General features: G+C 39.1%; 1 protein-coding gene across 8 annotated transcripts in view; it reads right to left on the reverse strand.

The window, feature by feature from the left end:
- LOC111870867 (cohesin subunit SA-1) overlaps window positions 1–17,731 on the reverse strand; it is a 56,851-nt gene that overhangs the window by 9,950 nt on the left and 29,170 nt on the right. For 5 of the 8 annotated variants that reach the window (XM_023863467.2, XM_023863462.2, XM_023863463.2 and 2 more), the window contains exons 15-21: window positions 16,859–17,047; window positions 15,192–15,345; window positions 14,449–14,582; window positions 13,891–14,061; window positions 11,102–11,310; window positions 10,300–10,463; window positions 8,656–8,719 (exon numbers count right to left, since the gene is read on the reverse strand). In XM_023863467.2, the coding sequence (XP_023719235.1) occupies window positions 8,656–8,719; window positions 10,300–10,463; window positions 11,102–11,310; window positions 13,891–14,061; window positions 14,449–14,582; window positions 15,192–15,345; window positions 16,859–17,047 (1,085 nt within the window). Of the gene's footprint in view, window positions 1–5,766; window positions 7,608–8,655; window positions 8,720–10,299; window positions 10,464–11,101; window positions 11,311–13,890; window positions 14,062–14,448; window positions 14,583–15,191; window positions 15,346–16,858; window positions 17,048–17,731 lie in introns of those variants that run through there. The other 3 variants (XM_023863469.2, XM_023863468.2, XM_023863466.2) reach the window with 3 other exon arrangements.

Below are 17,731 nucleotides of genomic sequence, written 5' to 3' on the forward strand. Positions count from 1 at the left end.
GTGGCATACGGCACTGATGGAGTGATACTGCACCTCACTGTACCTCAACGACAGACAGTAAATGCTGCCTACTACTGCAATTTCCTGTGTAATCATCTTCATCCAGCACTCAGGAGAAAGTGACAATACTTGTTGGCAACGAACCCCATCATCCTTCATGACAATGCTGACATTGTCAAGGATCTCCTTCAACGCTGGTGATCCGACAGACTCACCCCATGAGTCTGTGCGATTGTGATCTCTTTGCCAAAATGAAAGAACTACTGTGAGGGACAGGTTGCAACACAAGAGAGGAGATTATTCATGCTGTAGGGCGGTGACTGCTGGACATAACAGAAGTGGACACACTGATGGTGTATGATGCCTTCCACAAATTTGGCAGAAGGTGACGCACATGGGGGGTGATTATATTGAAGGAATGTAAGTGTGTTTACCTCAGGTAATAAAGACATTTCAGAACTACAGAGGTGTTGCCACTACTTTTTATCCAATATTTGTATATATGTATGTATACAGGGTGAAATAAATATAGTCATGTGTAGGAGGGTACACATGACAAAATGACGAGTTCTAGTTCAGATGATTGGATTTATTAACAGCTTTGTTACATGCGCCCTTTTAATTACACTCAAATTACAGTGCCATTGCTGATTTACATACACTTCATAATCCACTGATGCACGCACTGTTAGTTATTTAGAGAGGGTGGGTTTCCCCATGCACCGCTACCAGTTTGATCTATTGTGCTTCCCTCTATGATATTCTATCAGTCTCTATACCCTACCGATAAATGGTGCGTACCATCAGTCCCGCCGAGCAAGCGAGTTCGGCCACTTGTTTAGCGGTATCTATAATGCTTCCCCCATCTATCAGAGGCTTTAGAGACTATTGTTGGGCGGGAAATGTCCTGGAATTTGGCTCAGTGATCCCCTTTGGGGATATGAGGTTCTTTTACGTGTCATAAAGTTACGACATGGGACATGCACGCACTGTTACACATATAAAGTCTTCTAAATCACACTTGACATCCTCACAGGCAGCCTTCTGTATTCCTGGTCCCACTTTGCTTGCTTCCGCCACTCTCAACTACTCTTAACTGCCTCAACACTGATGAATACTCTCATTATCTAGCTTCTGCAATGACCTTACAGAAGACAGCCTATATCGTTGGAAAGTATTTACTGCATGACTGCCCAGCAACAAACTCCATAGAAACCAGTTACGTGATAGCTACCACTGTTGCATGATGTCACAACCTAGAGGGGAGGGGTGCTTACTGAGTGTTGCGTAGCGATGAGATGGGTGGGGGTATGTAACTTCACAGCTGTCGCTTAGCAACATGCTGATATAAACTGCAACTCTCACACTGTGCATGTGCCCCGAGGCCTCTGTGGCTCAACAGTTTCTGCATAGAGCAAATATGCCACTATATGTTACAATGCTCTGTGGTAGATAGATGGGTTCAATCTGATCATATTTTGTTAATACACTCATGTCCACAAACACTTCCATTTGGCATTAAGGGCCACAAAAGTTTCCGATAGAATGTATAAGTTTTAAGGGATGTTATCATTGTTTTACGTTATAAAAGTTGCTCATAGTGGCCGCTGACTTCTCTGTATGTTCTGCACCACCTGGCCATGTTATGCTGAACTCTGAAAAATTCCAGACACTTCCCACATGTTTCCAGCTGCTACTGCAATTCTTGCCACAAGATCATGTTCTGCTTCCATTCGAGACAAGTCAGTGGAGTGAGGGCGTCACGTTCTTGGGCCTCCACGTCCAATCCATCCATTGCCAAAAGTTTCATCCAAATACTCACGGATGACATTAGAGCAGTGTGACGGGGTGCCATCATGCTGGAAACACATTTCATGACGGACTTCCAAATGCACCGCTTCCAGCAGCTTGGGTAAGGTCTCTTGGAGAAATGTTAGGTAAATGTGACCAGTAAGCCGCAGAGGTAAGGGCATCCTCCTTCACATTTCAGAGGACCTACAGCGTCAAGAAAGCGTATCCAGACATGGGTGTATCAACGAAATATGATCACATTGAACCCATCTATCTGCCACAGGGCATGGTAACATATTTATTTACAACCGGTATATATATATAACTTTGCATGTTCCAATCACATTCACGTTCTCTATATGGCCTAACCATAAGGTCATGTAAGGAATATGGAAGTAAAGCTCTATGCATTCCACACGACTGGTCAGGTTCACGTTTTTGGCTGATTAAGGGAAACCTCCCCAATACCTATGCCATGGGTTGCTGGGCCTAAAAGACAGTTTAGACATTACAGCATAATAACATACATAACTAAAGTCATAATTATTAATTTATAACTTTTACTTACAAGTCTACCCCTCCAATGTCCTCAGATATTTCAGCAATTTATACCTTTTATTAACAAATGTAGGGGTAGTCAACTAAAGATGCTGTTTCTGCTGAGCTATACGATCATGAATTAAAATAATGTTAAGCTGTTCACATATTTACAGAAAACTAATCCAGAGCTGGGCAATAAAGCACATGTCAAGTATATTTTCTTTTTTTTAGGGGGGGGGGAGGAGAGCAAGGGAAAAAGAAATGTTATCAGTTTCTTCCATAACATCATTTATACAGTAGCCAAATCCTGAACAAAAATTGAAGTTTGTGCACATGTTTTATATGGAGTAGAATAAGACAAATCTCAAACATAATTATAATAAATCACGCTCCAACACAGCACACATTCAGGGGCATTTTGAGCTTGCATCTAAATTCATACACAACTGCAATCTCAGTTTTATACAGAGTTATTACATGTGAAGTATCGACTTTTAAAATCAGACTACTAGTCAATGAAGATTACTGTTTTCTGGGATTTGACAATGTGTAATCTGGTAAATCATTACCAGTGTTTTAGAGGAACACAACACATCTCCATCTTCAGCGTAAAAAGAGTATCCAAAACATTCAAAATTAGCACACATATACAGAGATGCAAGAACCAGATTGGGATTCTGAGTGAACCAATAAGAATAGGAAAATAATGTAATATTATTCTCCTTACACTTACTGGTTTGTTCAACGGCCCCCCTCCTTCTCCTACTATTGCACTCTGAAGAACAGGCCGTGGTGCAAATTTTTGATGAATATTACTGCTTTAACTACTTTGGGGAAGAGGCATATTGCTCCAAAATATCGGTAATGATCTATACGACAATGCATCACATTCCAGAAGTCAGTAATTTTCACAGTCATTGCCATGACAATTTCAAATTTTACCCAAGCCTATAGTCTTACACAAGTTATATCAGTATAATTATTTTTCAGGTTAGAGAACATTATTTTGTTGCAGTTTTAATAAGAATATAACTGATGTAAAGGAATTTGTACATTCAAAATTATTTTTAAAAGCCTATACCCAGTTTGTAATAACACTGTACATCCAGATTGGGCACATCATATATTATAAAGCGAATAACATGATTCTGAAGGTGCAAATTACACATTTTGATTGTAGGCTGACATCCTTGGCAGAATCATAACATACTAAGTCCATAACATGAACATAAAGAGCATTAAATACTCGTATCATTCACACATCATTCTTTTCTTTCAAGTGTAAAGAGTGTTCAAAAGTTTTAACAGGTACTTCCCAATTATGAATCTCTGGTTCAATACCTTATCCAAGTAGAGAGGCCTCTCTGTTTAACAGAAGCCATATTTTGTACCTTCTTAAATATTCCAAAGTATAAAAAGAATCTTTCATGAAGAAACATGACTGAAACCTGCATGCCAAGCTATATATACTCACCCAGAGCGCACTCTGATGCGTAAGTTAAGTGCTGCAAATTATTTTCACCTTGCCAAAAATCCTCTTTTGTAACTTCCTTATTTCATAACCACCTAAATACCAGGGCACAAATGAAGCCAGAAGATTTGATGTGCTGCCTTGCTAGGGCTTTTTGCGCATCTCAGGGGACTGCAAATCTCAGTACCACTGGTTCAGAGGAACCTTCTGCCTCAATCATCAGCAGGTTTGTATACAACACTACTTATCATCTACCAAATTACCGTACATAGTGTGACATTCCAAAACATTTCAATTTTGATTCTCATTGCTGTACCTCAAATCTCACTCAGGATAACTCAGTTTCTGGACTTCACCTATCATCTAGCATTAAAAGAAAAAGAACACATTTTGGGAAATGAAACTGTTTCCATCCTCATGTGAAAGCATGGGGAGGCACCTATTCAGCTAGGCCCACCAGAAAGAACCAATCTCAATCACTGAACTTGGATGAGGTTAGCTTTTTTTAACACACCCGCACTGAGTGCTGACTTTCCACCCTTTCACTGGAGGGCGGAAACTGTTCCTGTTTAAAAAAAACATGTTCATTCTGAATACTATATGATGGGCCAGTCCAGAAACTGCAATACAACCTTTCACAACTGACTCCAACATAATAGTCGCGTAATAATGGTTCATGCTTCCAAAACTACCAAACTGATAAAACACATTACTTTAAAAGTGTGTTCTGTGTCATACAAAAGGAGCAGAAATGTGTTACAAAATATCTGCAAAATCTTACTGATCTACATAAATGGCAACCAGAAACCCATACACACACAAAATAGGACTGACTATATTGTGTGAGATCAACATCTTACCTGACAGAATTTATTATATGTTAAAAGGTACCTTCCTTAAAGCACTCTCCTTGCAAAACACATATACTGATCTCAAGAAGCTTGCCATTTCCAAGCATCTCTACTCTTCTTCTATGGCAACTTTCAACTGGAGGTATATTCTGAAATATCTTCTCTGCCACCTTGCAGTGTCTATGAGATGTTCGTAAAGAACAGAAATCCGGCATGCAACTGTTTCAAGAGCAGCATAACAATTTGGACCTATTCTTTGTGGCAGAGCTAAATCTGACTTGCACACCACTGCTATATGAACTACATGTCTCAGTAAGATCTATCTTCCCACAGTTCATATGATACCATATAGTCTGGTGGAAGGTGAGTGTTCATAGGACTATGTGACGTCACATCCCAGAAGATAGTACTCCCCATGGTCGGCGCAGGGAGAACCTACAAGCCAACAGGAAAACTGCCAACCACTGACACTTCCATGGGTCATCTTAAAAGAGGTCTTCTCTAGTCTTCTTCATCTTCTCACAAGCATTCGTTTTGTATATGTGTCCATTTCTTCGCTCTTCTCTTCTGTACATCTTCCGTCAAATGGTCTTCTCCAGTCTGACCTTGATGATGATCTTTCTCTTATTTTTATCATTTATGCTCTCAAAGGAAACAGACATGATGATGATGATAAGAAATGAACTTCTGGAAATGGTAATGGACAGGTGAGTGGACTGCACATACAAAGAAACAGTGAAACAAAACAAGAAGGAAAATGTTATTTTAAAGGCAGGAAATGAAATGTTTCAGATGAGGAACGAGAGGATAGAGAAGGCCAAAGAAACTAATTCAGTAGATACCGAGTGGGAAATATTGCAGATCAAAAGTTCATTGGATAAAAGAAGCTAGAATAATTAACAATTGTGTGTGTGTGGGGGGGGGGCTGTTAAAATATAAGAAAACACAGAACTGGATCATTGCTCTCCTTTTGATTGCAACATAGCTCTCAAGGGAGGGACAGTGTATGTCCTTTCCTCTATGACCACAGCTGGAAGCATTATGAGATGAAAAATCACTGCCTTCTAGGACTGTGATAGTGTGCAGTCTAGTAAATCAGAGGAACTTGATATCTGCACCTTCAGGACAGAAGGGTAAAGTTCACTCTTCTGCTCTGAAGATGCAGGTAGTATATTTCTCCAAAATGCTGGTAACAGTCTACCAGACTATACGTAGCCACATCCCAGAAGACAGTGGCCCTCACAGTCACTGCCATAAGACCCTCAAATCTTGCAATACAAGAAGATTCTATACATGACATGTCTGCCAAGATTAAATAAGCCCTTTGGTGTCCATTCTCAAGTATAACTGCACTGGAAAGCACAACCACAGAGGCTTGGCCCTTTGAGATCCTGATGTACAACTGTGCATATATGGACATTGAAGATGAGGAGAACGGGGAAAACAAAAGAAGAAAAATGGTGAAGAAGACAATGCACATGGTGTGAAAAAGAGGACTGGAAAGGCAAAGAAAAGGATGAAAATGGGAGAGGAGATTATATAACAAAGTTCTTGCATTAATGTAATCTCCATCTGACAGTCCTAATGTTCAAAAAACCATCATCTCACAAAACTGACAGCTTCCTGAGGACTTTGGGTTCAAAAAAATTATCAGAAAAGCTATGATTCAATGGTACTATTAGAATTAAATTGTAAGAAAATTCCAGGCCAAAATTCACTGACCATATCACGTACATAAGGAAATCCATTAAAATCAGGATGATGCCCTTCCATTTCTCACATGGTAATTAACCAAAAATATTTAGAATAAAGAAAAAATAATCAAATCTGAAATGGCAAGTGTGGAGCCATATTGACGTTCTGATTTTTGTTTCAAGTTAGGCGCCAATTTTGATATTATACTGCACATCACTGCTAAATCACCAATACACCATAAGCACACATACCCAAACTGCATGATTAATTACTTATATAACATATTGTAATCTGACAGTTGTTACAACTGAGGTAATGAAATTAATATGCAGAAAGTAGGATATGAAAATGTATAAATGTGTTGTTAATGGCATGACCTAAGTGCAGAGAGTGAACAGTAATCCCTTACCACTTCAACATGTCACATTTAAGAACTTATCACCTGAAGCAGGGAGGAATCCCCATTACACATTAAGGATTTACATTCAAGGAGTTCATGGTAACTTCAAATGTGCAGACTGATTTTTGGAGGGATGTGCATTCTTTTTTTGGTAACTGCAATTTCAAAGAAGGGAAAGAGAGTACTGAGAATTTGGCACAAAGGTAACAAAAATATTAAGAATTTGGCACTACAGAAACAATAATACTGATAATTTGAAACACAGGGAACCATGGGGAAGTTATCCTTGGAAATAACAAGAGTTTCAAATAACTGGGTTCATAATGAAAAGAATCCAAACTAAAGGAAACCCAGTACTGAGAATTTAGCATGTAAGGAACAGTATTTAACGTTTGGTACAAACGGAACAGTATTAAGAATTTGGTACATAAGAAACAATATTGATAATCTGGAACACTGGGAACCATGGTGAAGTTTCATTTGGAAATAAGAATTTGGAATAAAAGGAACAACAGTACTGAGAATCTGGTGCAAAGGGAACAACATTATTATGAATTGATATAACAGAAACAATGCACAGAATTTGGAACAAGGGTACCATGGTGAAATTCTGTTTGGAAACAGCAAAAATTTGAAATAAAAGGAACCATGACAATAAGAATTTGGAATAAAAGGAATCAGTAATGTTTCCATCAAGGGTAATGATTATCACAGCTCCTGAACTGTTGTTCATATGATTGATGCACATCCTGTTGAATTATACCGTCGAATTTCATGCGGAATGTCAGACTTTGTAGTAAGAACTATTCTGAGCCTGTGGCTTGCAGGTGACTGGCACAGAAAACAGTGTGACTAATAACTGCAATAAAACACAAAAGCAAAGTGTTATAATTATATTTCCCCAGAGCCCAAGAAAAAAAAATTCTTCATGTGAATATTATAGAATTTCAATTAACATGCATGTGCATGAGTAGTCCAGTATGAAGACCTTGCTCTTGAGTTTTCTGAATACCACAGCATAAATTTAATTTGCCATCTTGGTTCTCTCTCAAAAAATGATTTTCATTTATACTTCTGCCACGCTCATCACAGCTATGACAATATAATACCTGATCTAAGTCAGTTTTTTAATGTTTCAGACCCTTATTAAAATTTGAAAAAAAAAAAAAAAAACAGTTCATCTCCAAAAGCAAACGTAATAATTATCTAAGGTAGTTTTATAATTATGAATAAATAATATAAAATTTGGGAACCTAAGGCAGAGTACACACCTAACATAGCATAACTAATTAAATTCAAACTGACCTATGTACTGAAGGGGGCATACGGTAGGGTAGTTGGTTGAGGCCCTATGCTACAAGCCAGGTCATGGGATTGAATCCTGATGAGGTGCATTTTTTCAATTTACCTAATCCTTCCAGTCGCACTATGGAGCTGGGCTTGACTCAGCCTCTAACAGAAATGAGTACCAAGAATATTCCTGGAGGTAAAGGGCGGCCAGCGCGTAAGGCTGACAACCTCACTGCCATCTGTGAGCCGAGTGTCTAGAAAATGTGGGAACCTCAACATCTCACAAAACTACGGGCCTCCACGGCCTGTTACAGGGATACCTTTACTTTTTACTCATTTACCTATGTACTAAAGCAGAGCAATTTGAATAGGGGAATACAAAACTTCCTGAAGTTTTCTTCCAGAGGGCTGGGTGGAGAGTTGTTTGAAACAGCTTATTTTGTACTCTTCATATGAAAGTGTTATGCCACAAGAAGTGGGAAGCATTCTGAGAAAATTAATGTGTTCATTATAACTTTCCATCCTTACACACGCTAATAATATTACTCTTCATATTTTCTAGTTAATGATTGTACCCTAAGATAAAATGCACCTAGGAAATATCTGCTGAGCCTTACCCTGTGCTGAACTCCTGGTCAGAGGTTGCCTCTTCAGCCTCCTCTCCCTGTTCCTCTTCCTCTGCTGTAACAAAAGTGCATCACAAACTTATGATAAAGGTAACATTCCCAGCTTACTTAAACAACACGCCATGAATATCTATGGGAAAAATGGAGATACAGCTCCATGAATTCTTAAGCTCAGCACTTGATGAATGTGAGTGGTCACCCTCATTCCTTGGCTGCATTACCAAACATGACCAAACAAAATATACAAACAGGAAGTTCGTGGGTTCAAGTCCCGGTGAGGTCATTGGATTTTTTCAGTTGAACTAATGCTTCCAGCTGCGCTAGGCCCTGGGGTTTACTCAACCTCTAACAGAAATGAGTACCAGGAATTAATTAAATAATTTTCCTGAGAGTAAAGCGCGACTGGTGCGTAAGGCTGACAACCTTACCGCCATCTCTGAGTGGACTGTCTAGATAGTGTGGGACCCTCGTCTCACAACCCTATGGGTCTTCACGGCCTGGTACAGGGATAGCTTTACTTTATTACCCACACAGAAGTGGGTGATAATGTTAACAATAAAACCAAACATGCAATGAATGAACAACCTGAGTGAAAAATAAACTAAGACCAAGAATTACATTAAAGAGCAGCTCATGTGTCAGCTGCAGTCCCTAAAAGAAAAAAAATTCCCTATCCTTGTGGAACAAAACCAACCTACCAGGGCAGATGGCATGTGAACTGGGCTGCTTATGGGAAGCCAACAGCAGACAAGAACTGTTTTCATAACACCACAGCCAAACAAAAAGTTAGGGTTAAGCCTGCCCCCCCCCCATGAAATTACAACAAACAGTACCCTCAGGTTCAAAGAACATTGACCAGGGAAAAGATAATGGAGGTTGGGGTGTAGGGGAAAGAGGAGGCACATGCACACTGATCACGGAAGTAGAAAGCAGCTGACCAGGCAGAATTTTTTTTTCATAGTTTCTATAGGGCTAAACTTTCATGGCTAGCATTTAATTCCAAATCCTTCAATTCTTCCATACGTCACACTAGACACAACACCATCTGACAGCAAAGAGTGGATTTTAAAAGTAGCCAGCAAGGAGGCTCATACATCAATGTTGATAATAACTCTTCATATGGACATTCTCATAACAGCATTAATATAGTAGCATGACCAATGAAACTATTCTCAATATAAAGCTAATACAGTACAAACAAAAAAACAAACTCTATGGCCTGTAGTCAGCAATCAAACTATGCAGACTGAGCGACTGCCACTTATCGGCGAAGTTAGTGCCAACTTTGGAGCTAATGCAGTAGCACTTAGCAATATGGACATTCCTGAAGCAACACTACTCTCAGCATGTAAAAATGAAAAGGCTATGATCTACAATCTTTATTTTAAAATTTCTTCCATATAATGCATGTTTGATATAACACAGTAAAATAATTTCTCAACCAGTGCAAAAGAACCACAGAAAAATTAACTTTGCAGCAGTTCTGCACCTTTAATAAATGAAGATAATGGATAATGGTACGTATAAAATCTCAAAAGATCATATAAAAAAATATGTGTATTCCATGCAATATTTCTTTCCATTCTTTCTAATATTAAACTGTGTATTCTGATAAATCAGCAAAGAACAGTTTACCTGCATAGTCCTTTTTCTTGCGGCTGTAAGCTCGCTTTGATGTGACAGGAGGCTGGTCAGTCTCTCCATGCACCAAGCTGTTACGGTACATCAGTAATGGCTGCCAGTCTTCACCACGACTTGATGGCATTCCGGCAGCAATACGACGATCCAGGAAAGTCAAGCTGCAAATTTTAATTAATATTTTAATGCATAGTTCACTGAGCAGGATAGACAGGATCCCAGAAAATACTACGAGCAGTTTCTACCAAATGCTTCTCAAATGTTCTTAATTATTGTGCTTATTTACTGCGCAACCAGCCTTCCATGAAGGGTACCAACATGCAGTGAAAAGGATATGTCATAGGCTGTGGTAAACACAGTAATGAATGGGAATGATGATTATAGTTTTCTGATCTCAAAACTCAAACCGAAGTGGGAAAACTGGCAGGTTATACAGGAATGGGGTAAAGGAAATGGGTCACAGAGTATGGTAATGACCAATCAGCACCTGTGAGGATGAAAGGAGTGAATGGAGAATGTAGGCCCTGAAAAGAGACAACTACTCCAAGGCAACTAAGAAAGTGCAACTGATCTGGCAAAAAAAAAAAGGTGTACCTGTTCCAAAAAGAAAGTGAAGTCTAGGAACCTGCCAGTTACCTCATTTCAACCCTGAAGACAGAGCATATTCCTCTGATATATTAGTACCTATCTTCATCGCCTCAAATATGAACCTCTGGGGCTCCATGAAGGGCAGGGAATTTGATTAGTAGAGTAGCTATCCAGTTCTCTACAAGGAAGAATGATTTTGAAGTATACATACACAACTCGCTTGTCCTGCTTCAGCAGTTTATTGGTGAATTCTGTCAAGATCTCAAGGAATGGCAAATTTGGGGGTGGCCCAGTGGGATCTTCACTGTTCTCTAGAGGATTCACTGAAAACAAGATTCCCTCTCGGTGCAGTGCTGTGATGGCTTCACGATTTTTTACTGCATCCAAGCCAAAGGACAAAGCAAACCTCTTTGCCAGTTCCTGTACCATAAAATGCAAATGTTAAAAGATTAATTAGATTCAAATAACTGTACAAAGAGACAAATATTAGTATAAGTAATTTCAATGAATTCATAGCAGAAAGACCATTATCTGACACCTGGTTTTCCACTCTAGGAAGCAGGAGCAAAGAGAACTTCTGTTCAAATCATGCCAGATTCAAAACCTTGTAACACATTAGTCTGGGATGTGATTTTGTGTACCTTGGTAGACAGGTACCAATGCTTCAGAGTCTGATGCTATCTTGATGATGGAGGTGGCTATTTCCTCCAAAATGCTGGTACCTATCTACCAAACTACACAATATCACATTTCTGAAAACCATAATCTTTATAGCTACCACCATGAACATCTCAAATCTTATACAATGAAGGATTTCAGTTAATTTACTTGCTGGTAGATGTCAGTGGCTGTTAGTCTACAGAAAAATTGTAAGCTAGGAAACATGCCACACACACACACAAAAATGATGTCAATAAGACAAACAGGAACTTCAGTTAGGGAAGCTTAAAAGAGAAAAAAGTTGCCTGATCTTTTCAGGAATTATGACAGTTCGGACAGCACATTTATACACAAAGAAGAATGTTACCACAAAATACTGTTACATGTACACCCATTGCTAGGCAACATGTTGATAAACAAGTTCCTGCGAAGAGAGTTTCTTGGTTGGTTGCTATGTTACACAACAACATATGAGATGTGTTTTCTATGCGGTCTGCACCAAGCAACAGTAGAATAACTGGGTTATGCAAATCATTTCTAAGCAATGGCTGGGTAAACGCATTTCCGTGTATTGGACTGTGCTATGAAAGAGTTGATGTCATCCACAATAGAGACAGTGTTTTCCGTGGGGTCCATGCAAGGTTAGGGAAGCTTGAAAGAGGCAGAAGTTGCTTCATCTTTTCAGGAATAATGACAGTTGGGACAGCACGTCTATACACAAAGAAGAATGTTACCACAAAATATTGTTACATGTACACCTACTGCTAGGCAACATGTTCATAAACAAGTTCCTGTGAAGACAGTTTCTTGGTAAATAGTCCGTTGCTATGGTACACAACAGATGAGGTGTGTTTCCTATGTGGTCTGCAGCAAGCAACAGTAGAATAACAGGGTTATGCAACCCATTTCTAAGCAATGGCCGGGTAAACACATTTCTGTGTATTGGGCTGTGCTATGAAAGAGTTGATGTCATCCACACTAGAGACGGTGTTTTCCATGGGGTCCATGCAAAGTGCTTATAGGAGCAGGGAGTGACAGAATTTGTTCAGGGGCAGTTACGAATCAGTTATAAGCTGGAGGAGTGAGTAATAGAGTTTTAGTTGAGTTCTGAGGTTCCAGGGTGATTGAACAAGAAATGGCAAGATTTCACAGTGTTTTGAAGCACTAGTTTTTGTGCTGAGATCCACTGCTAGGAGCCGACGAGCGAAAACTCAGAATCCTAGTGCATGTGCAAGTGTGAATTGGAAATTGTGTACATCAGTAATAGCGTTGTATTTAAGTGTAATTAAGAGAACTTGCAACCAAAGTGCTAATAAATCCATTCATCTGAACTAGAACCCATTATTTTCATCATGCATACACCCATACATGTGACAATATCATACTTTCAAACAAACCAGATATGGAATTAAAGAAAATTTAAACAAAAATATGCCACACAGATTCCATCTGATGTCAGTTTAAAGAATACATATTTGCCGCAAAATTGTTGGTTGGTATGGGCTGGGATGCACCAAGCTAAGCTAATGTAATTGTTTCAGTTAGGATACAATTTGACAAGATAATTAATCCTAAGATGTAACACTTAATTATAACATATCTGTTCGGTATAGTGCGTGATATACATATGTCAGCAACCTTAAACCTTGTACTTAATAACTGTGCCTTCAGGTACTGGGTAGAGGCTAACAGCAACTGATTTGGAGCCGGTGCAGTGAAGAGGCAAGATGTAGAATCATCTTGTGATTTCATCTCTATGATTTAATTGACTCAGTTTATATTTTGTCGTATGTAGAACGTGCATCAAAAGAAACTGACATTGGTGAGAGATATGGTGGTATGGCTGACAAATGTAGTAGCTTGCAGCGCTCAAGATGATACGTTACATGGTCTTTTGAGCCCACTTGTGATTAGTGAAGGTTCAATCTATGGCACTGATACCAAACAAGGCTTAAGCAAATGAATTTCATATGGTTGGTGAAATGAGCTGTAACACAGCATCATATATGTTGTGATATAGGATTTGAGGTTCTCACTGGGGGTTAAGAAGATCCCCATCTTTTATGATATAAAGCCATGTGGTCCATTGAAAGTTAACCAGAGTTTCAGAGAAACATGTTGCAACATGTTCCTCTGGGACACTGGATGACTTTGAATGCACTACATTGCCTTATATCCCACAAAATAGGATGCTGCAAATATAACTGATGATCAAAGGGCAAGGCAAATTCAGAGAAAGTGACTATACTCTGATTTTATATATAATTTTGTATGAAAAGGAAAAGAAGTGAAGTACAGCACTCACCAAGAGAACTGAATCTGACACAAAAGTAAACTCACCTTCAGGCTGACAAAGTCTTCACTCTGTCTGTTTATACGAGTGCCATCTCTTTGCAGCTCTCGGAACAACATAGTCAAGCTGATTGCCATCGTCCGAGCACAGTTAGTCTTGTTGATTTCTCGAGCCTTGCCTAGTGTTGCCTTGATAATGTCGCCATAATCATTATAGTACTGAAATGCAACAAACGTTATCACAAATAATTCTTGAATATCGCAGGGCCTTCAGAAAAATGTACTGATCATAGAATATGTATTTTATGTTTTTCCATATTTATTCAAATATTTCTGCTCAAGTACAGAAATGCATGCATATCATCATGTAATGTGCCCACCGCATGTTCACATTTTAACCAAAATCAGAATGTATCCATGAACTTTTCCACTTCCCAATATCAAATTTTATCAAATTCTGTGCAGTGATTCTTGAATGACACGCAGACAGTAGACTGAAGAACATGGCAAAGCTAATAGAACACTTTTTGCAACTTTTCATTCTGAAAACACCAAGAAGCATAATACAATCAATACTGCCATCTGCCTGTGTGCAATGCTACCAACCTTGACATAATGTTTGAACACATCTGCAGCTACTTTGGTAGGCATCATGTTGTATACTATAAGCTTGCAAAATGATGCCAAAAAATTCCTTCTTTTGTGCAACTCCTCAATCTTAGAATGTTCATCCTGCTCATCTAGAACACAGAAAACACTATTATTCAGATGAAGTGTGCCCAAGAACTGGTGGCAAATGCCTGCACTACGGTTTTGCCTAGGGGAAGGAGGTTGGGAGGGAGTAAATGAAAGGTTCAACTGTCTGTAGGGCAGAATGTTAAAATAGTGATGTCCTTACATGTAATATCTACTCCCTTTCTGAAAACATCATTACATGAGATTATGAAGGATAACACTTATATATTCTAAAAATGCAGAATTAATTTGTGACCTATTCATTCAGAGAACTGCAAAACCAAAAATGATTTACACAACAAAGTACATCTGAAAGGATCACAATTAGGATACACATTTTGAGTTGCATGCTGTGACTGAATTAAACTGAACAGCGCATAGGCTGGGTCACAACTAATACCTCTACAATAGCAGTTTTCACATGAGTTCCTTCTGAAGTACAGAAATCTGTTTCTGCACATCAGGAACAAAGTCACAGTCACCCTCTACTAGCAAAACACCTCTTAATATCAAATTTCATTTAAAATCTGTTGAGTAACATCTGAAAGGAAATGTGTGGGTGTGCATATGTCTACACTGTGCACAGTTAATAAGATATGCTAAAACCAGCTTACCATCCTCCTCCATAATAAATACATAATTCTGAATGAAGTCATTAAGTTGTATCTGTAGGCTATGGTCTGGTTTGTACACCAATTCAGCCAGATGAGGATTGTTGCCCAGCTGGTCGCAGAACACCACTAGCAGGTCACACATTGTGAGGTATGCCTGAAACAATTTGAAATGTCAACGTCACAACATCCAAGTGTCACAAACATGCAGAGTTAAAGAGAAGTACATTTCTTTCCTCAACCAGCATACAGAAGGCCTGGAATACTATCACAGAAAGCAACAGGAAACAGGGGACAATACAATATAATGGGTAGGGAATAACATCACATTAAGCTGTGTCTATGTGGAATGAAAGCCCCATTTAAGGTCTGCTTGGGGAGCAGTGGATCTAAATATTAACGTGAGAAAAATCACAAATTGAGGCAATTTGTCACAAGACATAATTGACCTTGGATCATAAAACACAAAGAATGAATAGGAGAAAATGTTAGATCAAGAAGTATTAAAGTGAAGTCCATCGTGCTTCAAACATACACAGTAGCCAGTAGATGAGAAAATATAAAATTATTAATTAAACTACATTTGCCTTTAAGTATCACACCTTAAACCTACTAAAAATTTCAAATTTTATTGTAATTTAATATATTTCAAGCAGAGAACTCTTGCTCCAGATGAGTTCTTTATCTCAGGGATATGGGTGCTTCAGATATGGGAGTGGAACACACTTCGGGGTTCATGAATTACGGGGTCTCCAGAACACACCGTGTATTGCAGTCTTACTTTAAAGTTTCGTACAGTGATCAATCTTTACATTAGTCCTCCGAGCTAGCTGTTCTGTCCATCTGACTCACTACCCCTACTGTAAAACACTTCTCTGTTCCCTGTCTACATTTCAACAACCGTCCTCCTCCGCTCCCTATAACCGACTGCCCTCTCTTTACAAGTCCCCAGTGGGCATAAAACAAAACAAGAGAAACCCAGGGGTCAAGTCCGGCATCTGTCCTACATTTATATTTTTCGAGATGCCCATCATAAACCTTTTTAGGTCTTCAAGGCACACAAGCAGGGAACCAAGAACCCTCCTGGCCGGTCTCACACCATGTCAGCCCATGGCATTATGACACTAGGAGCAAACTGGAGACATTAGGGACAATAGTGACACCCTAAGCCTAAGGAAGACAATAGTTGAATTACAACTAGATGGTCCTGAGATGATATCTCACTGGAAGAGTGTCTCTCAGGGTGCGAAATGATGCATAAATTCACCATGCCTTTAATCAAATAATTTTAGCAAGGGACGTATGGTTACAGTAGGAGTTCTATATTTCTTAGCACTACAGGGGTGTGGGCCATATTTTAATTCAGGGATAGCAGTTTATCATCAAGGAATAGGGGTACTTTAAATCTCATGCTTGTATATGATTAGCATTCGTGTTGTAACTCCAAATAATGGTATTAGTGTTGAAAAAATGCATGGCTCAGCCTGTAGACTGCACAATGTGCCACCAGTAACTGCCACACAGCTGATATCAACATCTTCTAATACACAGTTTTATCGGATGGTTTCTTCCAAGTTGATTAATGAATTTCTCTTTTAAACAAATAACTATGGAAAGTGCATATCTTCACCGACATGCACTTAGGATAAAAGATTTCAGTTTCTGCTCACTTCTTCCATGTAGGTCTGGTTCTGGCCAGACATCAGAATCTCCTTCATTGTGTCCATGAACATGTGCAGCCTTGACTTCAGCTGTCGCAGTTGTTCGGAGCCATTTGCCCCATTTTCCATCACTTCTTCAAGATGACGCAGTTCCCACAGTATAGCAAAGAAACCAGTTGAAATGCAGTACCGCACTGCCTGGAAGTCAACAGACATAAAATGTTGTATTTGAGGTTTTCACAGGGATGCCTATGAAGAGTACTATGTTCTGAAACGTGACGTAGTGCATGAACAGTCTGGTAGGTGAATTTTATCAGACTGCAGAGTGTAACATCCCATAAGACAGTACTCTTAACACATACATCACTTCATGAACTTTACCATAATCAACATTAACAGCTCTATATAGTGACCCAGGGAATAGAGAGGAACTCTACATATTAACCCTTTGACGTGGTCATTTAAATTCCGTGGCCGCGGCTCCTGCGGTAATATATTCAGCCGGCCATTTAAATTTTGCTCGAAAATTATTTATTCATCATTGTTCTTAAATTCTATGAGATAGGAACATGAAACTTTCACTAAAATGATCTTAAATGGTGGTTTTATAACCTTACCTTATAATATGGGCGCCCTGTATCTCGGCCATGGAAGCAGGTTGTTTAGTATTTCAGCAGTGAATGGTACGCCTTGAAGGNAGGCTGGATGGATTAGGTCAATTGAAAAATCCAATAACCTCATCAGGAATTGAAACCAGTGATCTTGCGGCTTGCAGCACAGTGCCTCAACCAACTACACTACCACGTGCCAGACAAATACAGTACAGTTTCTATTCAATGAATAGAAAGAGTATTAGGAGCTTGGATCTGGTGCCATGTAACG

The sequence above is a fragment of the Cryptotermes secundus genome, unplaced genomic scaffold (assembly GCF_002891405.2).
Source record: "Cryptotermes secundus unplaced genomic scaffold, Csec_1.0 scaffold709, whole genome shotgun sequence".
Classification (NCBI taxonomy): domain Eukaryota; kingdom Metazoa; phylum Arthropoda; class Insecta; order Blattodea; family Kalotermitidae; genus Cryptotermes; species Cryptotermes secundus.